Genomic DNA, 13,280 nt, shown 5'->3' on the forward strand with positions numbered 1-13,280 from the left:
ATAGCATGATCACACATGCTGCTAAATAGCATGATCACGCATGCTGCTAAATAGCATGATCACGCATGCTGCTAAATAGCATGATCACACATGCTGCTAAATAGCATGATCACACATGCTGCTAAATAGCATGATCACACATGCTGCTAAATAGCATGATCACGCATGCTGCTAAATAGCATGATCACGCATGCTGCTAAATAGCATGATCACACATGCTGCTAAATAGCATGATCACACATGCTGCTAAATAGCATGATTACACATGCTGCTAAATAGCATGATCACACATGCTGCTAAATAGCATGATCACACATGCTGCTAAATAGCATGATCACACATGCTGCTAAATAGCATGATTACACATGCTGCTAAATAGCATGATCACACATGCTGCTAAATAGCATGATCACACATGCTGCTAAATAGCATGATCACACATGCTGCTAAATAGCATGATCACGCATGCTGCTAAATAGCATGATCACACATGCTGCTAAATAGCATGATCACGCATGCTGCTAAATAGCATGATCACGCATGCTGCTAAATAGCATGATCACACATGCTGCTAAATAGCATGATCACACATGCTGCTAAATAGCATGATCACACATGCTGCTAAATAGCATGATTACACATGCTGCTAAATAGCATGATCACACATGCTGCTAAATAGCATGATCACACATGCTGCTAAATAGCATGATCACACATGCTGCTAAATAGCATGATCACACATGCTGCTAAATAGCATGATCACACATGCTGCTAAATAGCATGATTACACATGCTGCTAAATAGCATGATCACACATGCTGCTAAATAGCATGATCACACATGCTGCTAAATAGCATGATCACACATGCTGCTAAATAGCATGATCACACATGCTGCTAAATAGCATGATCACACATGCTGCTAAATAGCATGATCACACATGCTGCTAAATAGCATGATCACACATGCTGCTAAATAGCATGATCACACATGCTGCTAAATAGCATGATCACACACGCTGCTAAATAGCATGATCACACACGCTGCTAAATAGCATGATCACACATGCTGCTAAATAGCATGATCACACATGCTGCTAAATAGCATGATCACACATGCTGCTAAATAGCATGATTACACATGCTGCTAAATAGCATGATCACACATGCTGCTAAATAGCATGATCACACATGCTGCTAAATAGCATGATCACACATGCTGCTAAATAGCATGATCACACATGCTGCTAAATAGCATGATCACGCATGCTGCTAAATAGCATGATCACACATGCTGCTAAATAGCATGATCACGCATGCTGCTAAATAGCATGATCACGCATGCTGCTAAATAGCATGATCACACATGCTGCTAAATAGCATGATCACACATGCTGCTAAATAGCATGATCACACATGCTGCTAAATAGCATGATCACACATGCTGCTAAATAGCATGATTACACATGCTGCTAAATAGCATGATCACACATGCTGCTAAATAGCATGATCACGCATGCTGCTAAAAAGCATGATCACACATGCTGCTAAATAGCATGATCACGCATGCTGCTAAATAGCATGATCACGCATGCTGCTAAATAGCATGATCACACATGCTGCTAAATAGCATGATCACACATGCTGCTAAATAGCATGATCACACATGCTGCTAAATAGCATGATCACACATGCTGCTAAATAGCATGATCACACATGCTGCTAAATAGCATGATCACACATGCTGCTAAATAGCATGATCACGCATGCTGCTAAATAGCATGATCACGCATGCTGCTAAATAGCATGATCACGCATGCTGCTAAATAGCATGATCACACATGCTGCTAAATAGCATGATCACACATGCTGCTAAATAGCATGATCACACATGCTGCTAAATAGCATGATCACACATGCTGCTAAATAGCATGATCACACATGCTGCTAAATAGCATGATCACACATGCTGCTAAATAGCATGATCACACATGCTGCTAAATAGCATGATCACACATGCTGCTAAATAGCATGATCACACATGCTGCTAAATAGCATGATCACACATGCTGCTAAATAGCATGATCACACATGCTGCTAAATAGCATGATCACACATGCTGCTAAATAGCATGATCACGCATGCTGCTAAATAGCATGATCACACATGCTGCTAAATAGCATGATCACACATGCTGCTAAATAGCATGATCACACATGCTGCTAAATAGCATGATCACACATGCTGCTAAATAGCATGATCACACATGCTGCTAAATAGCATGATCACACATGCTGCTAAATAGCATGATCACACATGCTGCTAAATAGCATGATCACACATGCTGCTAAATAGCATGATCACACATGCTGCTAAATAGCATGATTACACATGCTGCTAAATAGCATGATCACACATGCTGCTAAATAGCATGATCACGCATGCTGCTAAATAGCATGATCACACATGCTGCTAAATAGCATGATCACACATGCTGCTAAATAGCATGATCACACATGCTGCTAAATAGCATGATCACACATGCTGCTAAATAGCATGATCACACATGCTGCTAAATAGCATGATCACACATGCTGCTAAATAGCATGATCACGCATGCTGCTAAATAGCATGATCACACATGCTGCTAAATAGCATGATCACACATGCTGCTAAATAGCATGATCACGCATGCTGCTAAATAGCATGATCACACATGCTGCTAAATAGCATGATCACACATGCTGCTAAATAGCATGATCACACATGCTGCTAAATAGCATGATCACGCATGCTGCTAAATAACATGATCACACACATGCTGCTAAATAGCATGATCACACATGCTGCTAAATAGCATGATCACGCATGCTGCTAAATAGCATGATCACACATGCTGCTAAATAGCATGATCACACATGCTGCTAAATAGCATGATCACACATGCTGCTAAATAGCATGATCACACATGCTGCTAAATAGCATGATCACACATGCTGCTAAATAGCATGATCACACATGCTGCTAAAAAGGACTATCCTAAATACTTCTTAGATGGAAATGTAAAAAATGACAATATGAAGGAAGTATTTGAAAGTACTTTGTGAACATTGGAGCAAATCTGGAGGAAAAGATTCCAGATCGTGACTTGAATGACACCATAGATACAACTCTATGTTCCTAGAAGAGGAAATAATCAATATTGTTCAAAAAGGTCAATCAAAGACCTCAACTGATTGCTACAAAATTGCTATGAAAATGATGAAAAATTTTATTGAAGAGATTTCAGAACCTTTAGCATAAATCAGCAACCTATCATTTCAAACATCAAATGAACATTTATAAGACTGGAGACAAACTACTCACTTGTTTCTCTACTTCCACCATTTTCTACAGTCATTGAACAAGTGTTTAACAACAGATGAGACAAACTAATGTGTAAACACTCCCAGACAAGCAATGCAGACACAGAGTCAACATCCATGGCAGTAATGGAAATAATGGAAGAGATGTTAAAAAATGTGCTGCTGCAGAGTTAAGGAGTTTAACAATAACATTTGACACAATTCATCTTAAAGGCCTACTGAAATGAATTTTTCTTATTTAAACGGGGATAGCAGATCCATTCTATGTGTCATACTTGATCATTTCGCAATATTGCCAATATTTTTGCTGAAAGGATTTAGTAGAGAACATCGACGATAAAGTTCGCAACTTTTGGTCGCTGATAAAAAAGCCTTGCCTGTACCGGAAGTAGCGTGACGTCACAGGTTGAAAGGCTCCTCACATTTCCCCATTGTTTACACCAGCAGCGAGAGCGATTCGGACCGAGAAAGCGACGATTACCCCATTAATTTGAGCGAGGATGAAAGATTTGTGGATGAGGAACGTGAGAGTGAAGGACTAGAGTGCAGTGCAGGACGTATCTTTTTTCGCTCTGACCGTAACTTAGGTACAAGCTGGCTCATTGGATTCCACACTCTCTCCTTTTTCTATTGTGGATCACGGATTTGTATTTTAAACCACCTCGGATACTATATCCTCTTGAAAATGAGAGTCGAGAACGCGAAATGGACATTCACAGTGACTTTTATCTCCACAACAATACATCGGCGAAGCTCTTTAGCTACGGAGCTAACGTGATAGCATCGTGCTTAAATGCAGATAGACACAAAAGAAATAAACCCCTGACTGGAAGGATAGACAGAAGATCAACAATACTATTAAACCATGGACATGTAACTACACGGTTAATGCTGTACCGCCTGGAAAAGCCTAGCAATACTGTTGCTAACGACGCCATTGAAGCTAACTTAGCCACGGGACCTCGACAGAGCTATGCTAAAAACATTAGCTATCCACCTACGCCAGCCCTCATCTGCTCATCAACACCCGTGCTCACCTGCGTTCCAGTGATCGACGGCGCGACGAAGGACTTCACCCGATCATCGATGCGGTCGGCGGCTAGCGTCGGATAGCGCGTCTGCTATCCAAGTCAAAGTCCTCCTGGTTGTGTTGCTGCAGCCAGCCGCTAATACACCGATCCCACCTACAGCTTTCTTCTTTGCAGTCTTCATTGTTCATTAAACAAATTGCAAAAGATTCACCAACACAGATGTCCAGAATACTGTGGAATTTTGCGATGAAAACAGAGCTTTTTGTATTGGATACAATGTGTCCCAATACTTCCGTTTCAACCATCGACGTCACGCGCAAACGTCATCATACATAGACGTTTTCAACCGGAAGTTTCTCGGGAAATTTAAAATTGCACTTTATAAGTTAACCCGGCCGTATTGGCATGTGTTGCAATGTTAAGATTTCATCATTGATATATAAACTATCAGACTGCGTGGTCGCTAGTAGTGGCTTTCAGTAGGCCTTTAAAGGTAAATTGAGCAAATTGGCTATTTCTGGCAATTTATTTAAGTGTGTATCAAACTGGTAGCCCTTCGCATTAATCAGTACCCAAGAAGTAGCTCTTGGTTACAAAAAGGTTGGTGAGCCCTGGCCTACATGTAGTAAATATATGCTAGCATGTTAGCATGTATGTCCATGAGTCATTGCGTGGGCTAGCATGCTAACATGGTTGTTATTGACAATAAAGTTGACATACCGAACTCCATGGCTCCTTTAATGATGTTGAAAATGTCCTCTTAAACCAGGGACTTTATTTCTTTGATATTTTCTTATTGAAGATTATACTGATGTTATTTTCAAGGCTTTTGAACATTTCTACGTGCATCTTTACTCATGTTAAATATGTTGGCCCTGCCATGTACCTCTGCAGCTGGGATAGGCTCCAGCCACCCCGAGAGGGACAAGCGGTAGAAAATGGATGAGTGAATGGACGGAGGGACATATTTGTTTCAATTTAAACAACTTGACGCACATATTGGGCTTTGACTTTGTCTGAATTCACTGGCTGGGGGAAAGTAGCCATGTATGTCCCAATGCTTTAAACACTTGGCGGGTAAACAGGCATACTCCTAGTCATTTTCTATGTCAACAAAGTAAGCATGCCTGATAGAAAACACTCAAAAGTCATTAGTCTGCTTCTCTTCTGGTATCTGCCATACTTGTTGTCATGGTGAAGACATCTTGAACATCTTCTCTTTGACGCTATCCATCGAAACCATGTCAGATCAATATGTACCTTCATCTATCAATCTATCCTGACAACCCTGATTGTTAGCGATCAATAACTAATAACTATTGTAAGTCATCAATAAGTCATGAATCCCTTATTAGTTATAACTATTAAACCAAGTTGTAAGTCATCAATAAGTCAGACATTGTGTATGAAGTGATTTAAGCTCCGCCCCCTCTTCTTCTTCAAAGGCTCAAGTCAGCTCAGGTGCGTCACCTGGCTCATCGTCCTCTCAGGCAGCGGTGCCATCAAGCCCCGCCTCCGCCCTCCATCAGCCCCCGCCCCTCCTGCGCCCCTCCCTGCCGGCCACGCCCTCTTTGCATCGCCAGCCGCCGCCTCTTCAACAGCAGGCTCGCTTCCTGCAGCCCCGCCCCTCCCTGCAGCAGCCTCCGCCTCTCATCCGTCCGACCAATCCCCCGCCCCCACGTCTAAACCCCCGCCCTTCCGTGTCCACGCCCCTCGCCGCTAGTGCAGGGGCGACGAGTGCAAGCGGCGCTCAGCAGCCCGCCATTGTAGCGGCCAACCAATCAGACTCCTCCTCCCTCCACTGACCAACCAATCAGACTCCTCCTCCCTCCACTGACCAACCAATCAGACTCCTCCTCCCTCCACTGACCAACCAATCAGACTCCTCCTCCCTCCACTGACCAACCAATCAGACTCCTCCTCCCTCCACTGACCAACCAATCAGACTCCTCCTCCCTCCTCTGACCAACCAATCAGACTCCTCCTCCCTCCTCTGACCAACCAATCAGACTCCTCCTCCCTCCACTGACCAACCAATCAGACTCCTCCTCCCTCCACTGACCAACCAATCAGACTCCTCCTCCCTCCTCTGACCAACCAATCAGACTCCTCCTCCCTCCTCTGACCAACCAATCAGACTCCTCCTCCCTCCACTGACCAACCAGGACCAGCTGGTCAACAACAGTCAAGACAAATGTAGATCATGTACAGAAAGCTATCTGCTGGGATAGGCTCCAGCATTCATTTTTCTTTTTTCTGTATACATTCAATCAATCATGTACATCGTGATCAATAAGTTTGGTATAGAAATACAAACTGATGATTAATGTGCTAATCAATAAGTTTGGTATTGAAATACAAATGGATGATTTACATGCTAATCAATAAGTTTGATGCCACTAGCTGAAGGTTGAAGTGTTTATTGAAAGGTTTGTGTTGTTAAAACAAGAACTTAAGTTGATTACAATTAAAATGTATTAGAAACGGATCTATTGATCTGATCAATCATTGTCCATCTTCTTTATGATGTCATCAGACTGTGCTGCCATGACAACAGAAAGGCATTGATCAAGGGGGTCCCTACATGTGATGTCTATTGCAGTGGACCAAGGGGGTCCCTACGTGTGATGTCTATTGCAGTGGACCAAGGGGGTCCCTACATGTAATGTCTATTGCAGTGGACCAAGGGGATCCCTACATGTGATGTCATGTGGACACCAGACCAGAGTGGTAGCAGAGAAGAAGAAGATGATCATGTGAGTAAAAGGAGTAGAATGTTAGACTTGTGATCTTCACGCAGTCAAACAATTGATGTTCTGATTTAGTTGTGAAGAAGTACCTTGAAAGGTCAAACGTCACGCTGCCAACAGGAAGTGTGACCATCACATATCACGCTGCCAACAGGAAGTGTGACCATCACATATCACGCTGCCAACAGGAAGTGTGACCATCACATATCACGCTGCCAACAGGAAGTGTGACCATCACATATCACGCTGCCAACAGGAAGTGTGACCATCACATGTCACACTGCCAACAGGAAGTGTGACCATCACATGTCACACTGATGGTTTTAACCATCATTGAGGTCATAAGAAGAATATAGTTTGTGTAAGACATCATGTGGTACATCATCCTCTCAATATACCATCTTTGGTCATGTACATGTGTACTGTATCACGTCACATGTCACGATGTAAACAGGAAGTGTTATGTTACATGTCACAATGTAAACAGGAAGTGTTATGTTACATGTCACAATGTAAACAGGAAGTGTTATGTTACATGTCACAATGTAAACAGGAAGTGTTATGTTACATGTCACGATGTAAACAGGAAGTGTTATGTTACATGTCACAATGTAAACAGGAAGTGTTATGTCACATGTCACAATGTAAACAGGAAGTGTTATGTCACATGTCATGCTGTAAACAGGAAGTGTTATGTCACATGTCATGCTGTAAACAGGAAGTGTTATGTCACATGTCATGCTGTAAACAGGAAGTGTGACGTCACATGTCACGCTGTAAACAGGAAGTGTGAGGTCACATGTCACACTGTAAACAGGAAGTGTGATGTCACATGTCACGCTGTAAACAGGAAGTGTGATGTCACAATGTAAACAGGAAGTGTGACGTCATATGTCACGCTGTAAACAGGAAGTGTGACGTCACATGTCACAATGTAAACAGTAAGTGTGACGTCACATGTCACGCTGTAAACAGGAAGTGGGACGTCACATGTCACAATGTAAACAGGACGTGTGACGTCACATGTCACGCTGTAAACAGGAAGTGTGACGTCACATGTCACTCTGTAAACAGGAAGTGTGACGTCACATGTCACTCTGTAAACATGAAGTGTGATGTCACATGTCACGATGTAAACAGGAAGTGTTATGTCACATGTCATGCTGTAAACAGGAAGTGTGACGTCACATGTCACGCTGTAAACAGGAAGTGTTACGTCACATGTCACGATGTAAACAGCTGTTTTGTGCTTTGTAGTGTGGATATGGGCTTGTAGATGTTTATTTGCCACAGATACATACGTTCCTGCTTTGCACACAGTGCATTCTGCTTCCCATGTGTCACGGCCAGGACCAAAACACAAATACTTTTCCCGCAAATCATCCGTGAAGTTGCATTAACATTTCGGCATTTCTTGTTCTCATGTCTGTCTCTCCACTCACTAGCTCTCTTGCTCTGTGTCTCTGCCCCTCCCTCACCAATGTTTCTGCGTGTGCGCACCTTCAGTTTTTTTTTTAACCCCTTCTTAACTTAACCCTGGACGTACATTGAAAATACACGCAACCCTAATTCAAAATGCCGGACATTTGAGGCATTTAAGAAACCCCGCCCGGACACCCCTGCAAAAGAGGACATGTCCGGGGAAAAGAGGACGTATGGTCAGCCTACTCTAGACGAGGTATGATGGTGCAGAAGCTAGGTCAGGTATTGTGGGGCCAGGCCATTTAGGGATTTAAAAACAATTAAAAGTAATTTAAAATCAATGCGGTGATGGACAGGGAGGCAGTGGAGTGAGGCCAGGACTGGGGTGATGTGCTCGCGTTTTTCGGTGCTGGTGAGGAGACGGGCAGCCGCGTTTTGCAGAAGCTGCAAACGGAGGAGTGATGCCTGATCAATGCCAGCGTACAGTGAGTTGTTGTTGTCTAGCCGATGTGTGATGAAGGCGTGGATAGCAGTCTCCAGGTCGCTCTGGGAGAGATAGGCCTTGGTCTTTGCTAGGGTTCTGAGATGGTAAAAGGTGGTACTAACCACTGAGCTGACCTCTTTGGTGAATTTGAAGGCACTATCAAAGATCACTCTGAGATTTCTCATGGAGGACCGGATGTTTTCACCCAGAGGACCTAGAGCACTGACAAACGAGACCGGAGATGTTTCGCCGAAGATGATGATCTCGGTCTTGCTCTCATTAAGGTTGAGGAAGTTAGCACTCATCCATGCTTTAATGTCAGTCGCACAGTCAAGCAGTGGCTGAAGTGCCACCTGTCCTGTGGCCTTAAGAGGTAAGTAGGGCGTAACAATGGGATGAGACATTGTGCTTGACCAGGATTTCACCTAAAGGTAGTATGTACAGTAGGAAGAGTATGGGACCTAGGATTGACCCTTGAGGAACCCCACAGGTAAGGGGGGCCACAGAGGAGAGAAAGTCTCCTAGCTGCACAGAAAAACTCTGGTCAGTTAGGTAGGACTGAAACCAGCTTAAGGCTACACCTGAGATGCCCACGTACTGCTTCAGTCGTGACAGTAGGATCCTGTGATCCACCGTGTCGAAGGCAGCTGTGAGGTCCAGATGCGCCAGGATCACAGGACTACCAGAGTCAGCGGCCAGAAGCAGATCGTTTTGCAGTCTCTGTGAGATGTTTTGAAACCAGACTGGAATTTCTCGTGGATGTTATTTATAGCTAGAAAAGATTGTAACTGGACATACACTACTCTCTCTCAAGGACTTTGGACAGAAAGGGTAACTGAGAGATGGGCCTGAAGTTGGAAAGAACAGAGGTGTCGAGGTTTTTCTTTTTAATTAAAGGCTGCACCACAGCAAGCTTAAAAACAGCCGGGACATATCCGGAGGTGAGGCAGGTGCTAATCAACCATAAAATAGTAGGGCCGACTGAATCAAGGACTTCTTTGAGAAGGCGAGAGGGAAGGCTATCTGATGGGCAATATGTGGGCTGCAGGTGTTTGACTGCGTCCGAGAGGGAGATAGGCTCGAAAACAGCAAGCAGGGGAGGAGGAGGGAGAGGGGGGAGAAGATATGTCAGATGGTCTGAGTGCAGAGATTTTGTCAATGAAGAAGTTTAGAAAACTTTCACAGAGGACAGGTGAGGGGACAACAGGTGACACATCGCGGGGGCTGATGAGAGAGTTTCAAACTTGAAAAAGAACTTGGCGTTTGTGACTGTTACTGGAGATCAAGGTAGAAATATACTTTGTTTTTTACGCTTTTACGGCTCGTTGGTATTCAGACAGGGAATCCCGCAGGATTTGGAGGGAGACGTGAAGCCTATCTTTCACCCACTTTCGCTCCGCGTGCCTGCAAATGACTCCGCGTGAAGTCATTTAGCCATGGTGTTAGAAGAGCTTTGCCACGTTTGGATCTGAGGGACGCAAGAGTCTAAAATATCAGTACAAGCCGAGGTAAACATGGAACAAATCTGGTCAGCAGTAAAATCCCAGGTTACACCCAGTGCACAGACTGAAGAGCTATTGAAGGCAACTGAGAAAATAGCAGCAGTTGAAGGGTTGATCATGCGTGAGCGGTACATGGGAATTATTACCAGAGCACGGGATTACCGTTGTAAACAAAATTGGTGAACGGTCAGAGAGAGACATAGCACATATTTCATTTACAGACACAGATAAACCATAGGATACCACGAGATCTAAAGTGTGTCCCTTTTCGTGTGTCGGGCCAATGACAGATTGCTTGAGGTCAAATGAATCGAGGAGTTTCAGAAAATCTCGGGCCAGAGGTTTTGATTGGCAGCAAACATGAACATTAAAATCGCCACAGATTACAATTTGGTCGTAATTCACCAAGATCCCCGACAGAAAACCAGCAAAGTGATGTAAAAAGTCTTTGTTGAATTTAGGTGGACGGTACACCACTGTCTTCGGAGGTGGGAGGAAGCCGGAGTGCCCGGAGGGAAGCCGTGACTGGGGATAAGTTGATTGGCAACACTAAATGGTCCCTAGTGGGTGAATGTTGTCTGTCTATCTGTGTTGGCCCTAAGATGAGGTGGCGACTTGTCCAGGGTGTACCCTGCCTTCCGCCCGATTGTAGCTGAAATAGGCTCCAGTGCCCCCCGCGACCCCGAAGGGAATAAGCGGTAGAAAATGGATGGATGGATGGATGGTACACCACTGCGCACAGAACAGGGGGAGACAGAGTTCATTCAAAGAGTTGCAGTTGAAAACTAGCATAGGTAAGGTGTGGAACCTGCCGGCAAGTCAACAAAGATTTGTAAACCGAGGCTAAACCTCCTCCGCACCTGCCCGTAGTCCTGGAAGATTTGAGGAAATCACAATCCGGTGGAAGCAATTCAGAGAATGCTACATTGTCTCCAACAGTCAACCAGGTCTCGGTGAGGAACATGAAATCCCACTCGTGTGTGGTAAAGAAGTCGTTGAGCCAGAACGTTTTGACATTTATCAGAGCCATCCAAAGATTAAACTGATACAGCACGCTTCAGCATGCGTAGGGTAGAGTGGTCTACACCATTCCCACACCCACGGGCCAAAGAGTGCCAGGAGACCAGGCCAGGAGGAGTTAACCGGGAGGAGAGGCAGCGGAGAAGAGCCGGTGGCAGTAGTGCCAGGAGGTCGCCCAGGGTAGGGACGACGGGTGGGATCCAGCGCGCTATGCGCCGGGCATCGGAGGTAGGCCGGCAGCGTCCACCGGGAAGGAGGCGATGATCGAGAGGATGTCAGCACGATCTTAAGTTTCACCTTCGGTTTTACCTCCCCTTTTCCCCCCGCCTCCTGGAGCGCTTTTTTCCTGAAAGAGCCGCAGGTAAGCGGGGATACCTGACAGCACGGGAGGGGGGTTGTCCAATTTCCCGGGCCGATAATCTGGGTACCCATGTCTCGCTAAAGTTTTGAGGTGTGATATTGAGCAGTGCTTGGTGATCATAGCACAGTAGTGCAGAGACATCCAAGTAAGCGCATAAAAACAAGGCTGCCGCAAAGGAAAAACACAAGCTCAGAGACTCGCCGAACAAGCTGTCACTAAGGATTGTCACACACCTGTGCCCGTGCCCAGGTGTGTAATTATGTATATATTATCATCATAACTTTATGCTTAAGGGCCATTGCTATACATTATTGTCAATTGTGCTGAAGTGGTATTTTTGTATCTGTGCAAGCTGGCAATTCAAAAGACTGCCAGCCATCTTTATTGTGCCCGTGCCCAGGTGTGTCTTGTCACTAAGGATTGTGGTGTGTCTTGTCACTAAGGATTGTCACACACCTGTGCCCGTGCCCAGGTGTGTCTTGTCACTAAGGATTGTGCCCGTGCCCAGGTGTGTCTTGTCACTAAGGATTGTGGTGTGTCTTGTCACTAAGGATTGTGGTGTGTCTTGTCACTAAGGATTGTCACACACCTGTGCCCGTGCCCAGGTGTGTCTTGTCACTAAGGATTGTGCCCGTGCCCAGGTGTGTCTTGTCACTAAGGATTGTGGTGTGTCTTGTCACTAAGGATTGTCACACACCTGTGCCCGTGCCCAGGTGTGTCTTGTCACTAAGGATTGTGCCCGTGCCCAGGTGTGTCTTGTCACTAAGGATTGTGGTGTGTCTTGTCACTAAGGATTGTGGTGTGTCTTGTCACTAAGGATTGTCACACACCTGTGCCCGTGCCCAGGTGTGTCTTGTCACTAAGGATTGTGGTGTGTCTTGTCACTAAGGATTGTCACACCTGTGCCCGTGCCCAGGTGTGTCTTGTCACTAAGGATTGTGGTGTGTCTTGTCACTAAGGATTGTGGTGTGTCTTGTCACTAAGGATTGTCACACCTGTGCCCGTGCCCAGGTGTGTCTTGTCACTAAGGATTGTGGTGTGTCTTGTCACTAAGGATTGTGGTGTGTCTTGTCACTAAGGATTGTGGTGTGTCTTGTCACTAAGGATTGTCACACACCTGTGCCCGTGCCCAAGTGTGTCTTCTCACTAAGGATTGTGGTGTGTCTTGTCACTAAGGATTGTCACACACCTGTGCCCGTGCCCAAGTGTGTCTTGTCACTAAGGATTGTGGTGTGTCTTGTCACTAAGGATTGTCACACACCTGTGCCCGTGCCCAAGTGTGTCTTGTCACTAAGGATTGTGGTGTGTCTTGTCACTAAGGATTGTCACACACCTGTGCCCGTGCC

General features: G+C 45.0%; 1 protein-coding gene across 1 annotated transcript in view; it reads left to right on the plus strand.

The window, feature by feature from the left end:
- Window positions 1-6,897, plus strand: part of LOC133639432 (REST corepressor 3-like) — a 34,699-nt gene extending 27,802 nt beyond the window's left edge. The window contains exons 11-12 of the mRNA XM_062032722.1: window positions 5,596-5,651; window positions 5,841-6,897. Of these exons, the coding sequence (XP_061888706.1) occupies window positions 5,596-5,651; window positions 5,841-6,200 (416 nt within the window). The 3' untranslated portion in view covers window positions 6,201-6,897. The remainder of the gene's footprint in view (window positions 1-5,595; window positions 5,652-5,840) is intronic.
- Window positions 6,898-13,280: the final 6,383 nt, after the last annotated feature.

Source organism: Entelurus aequoreus, linkage group LG22, assembly GCF_033978785.1.
Source record: "Entelurus aequoreus isolate RoL-2023_Sb linkage group LG22, RoL_Eaeq_v1.1, whole genome shotgun sequence".
Classification (NCBI taxonomy): Eukaryota; Metazoa; Chordata; class Actinopteri; order Syngnathiformes; family Syngnathidae; genus Entelurus; species Entelurus aequoreus.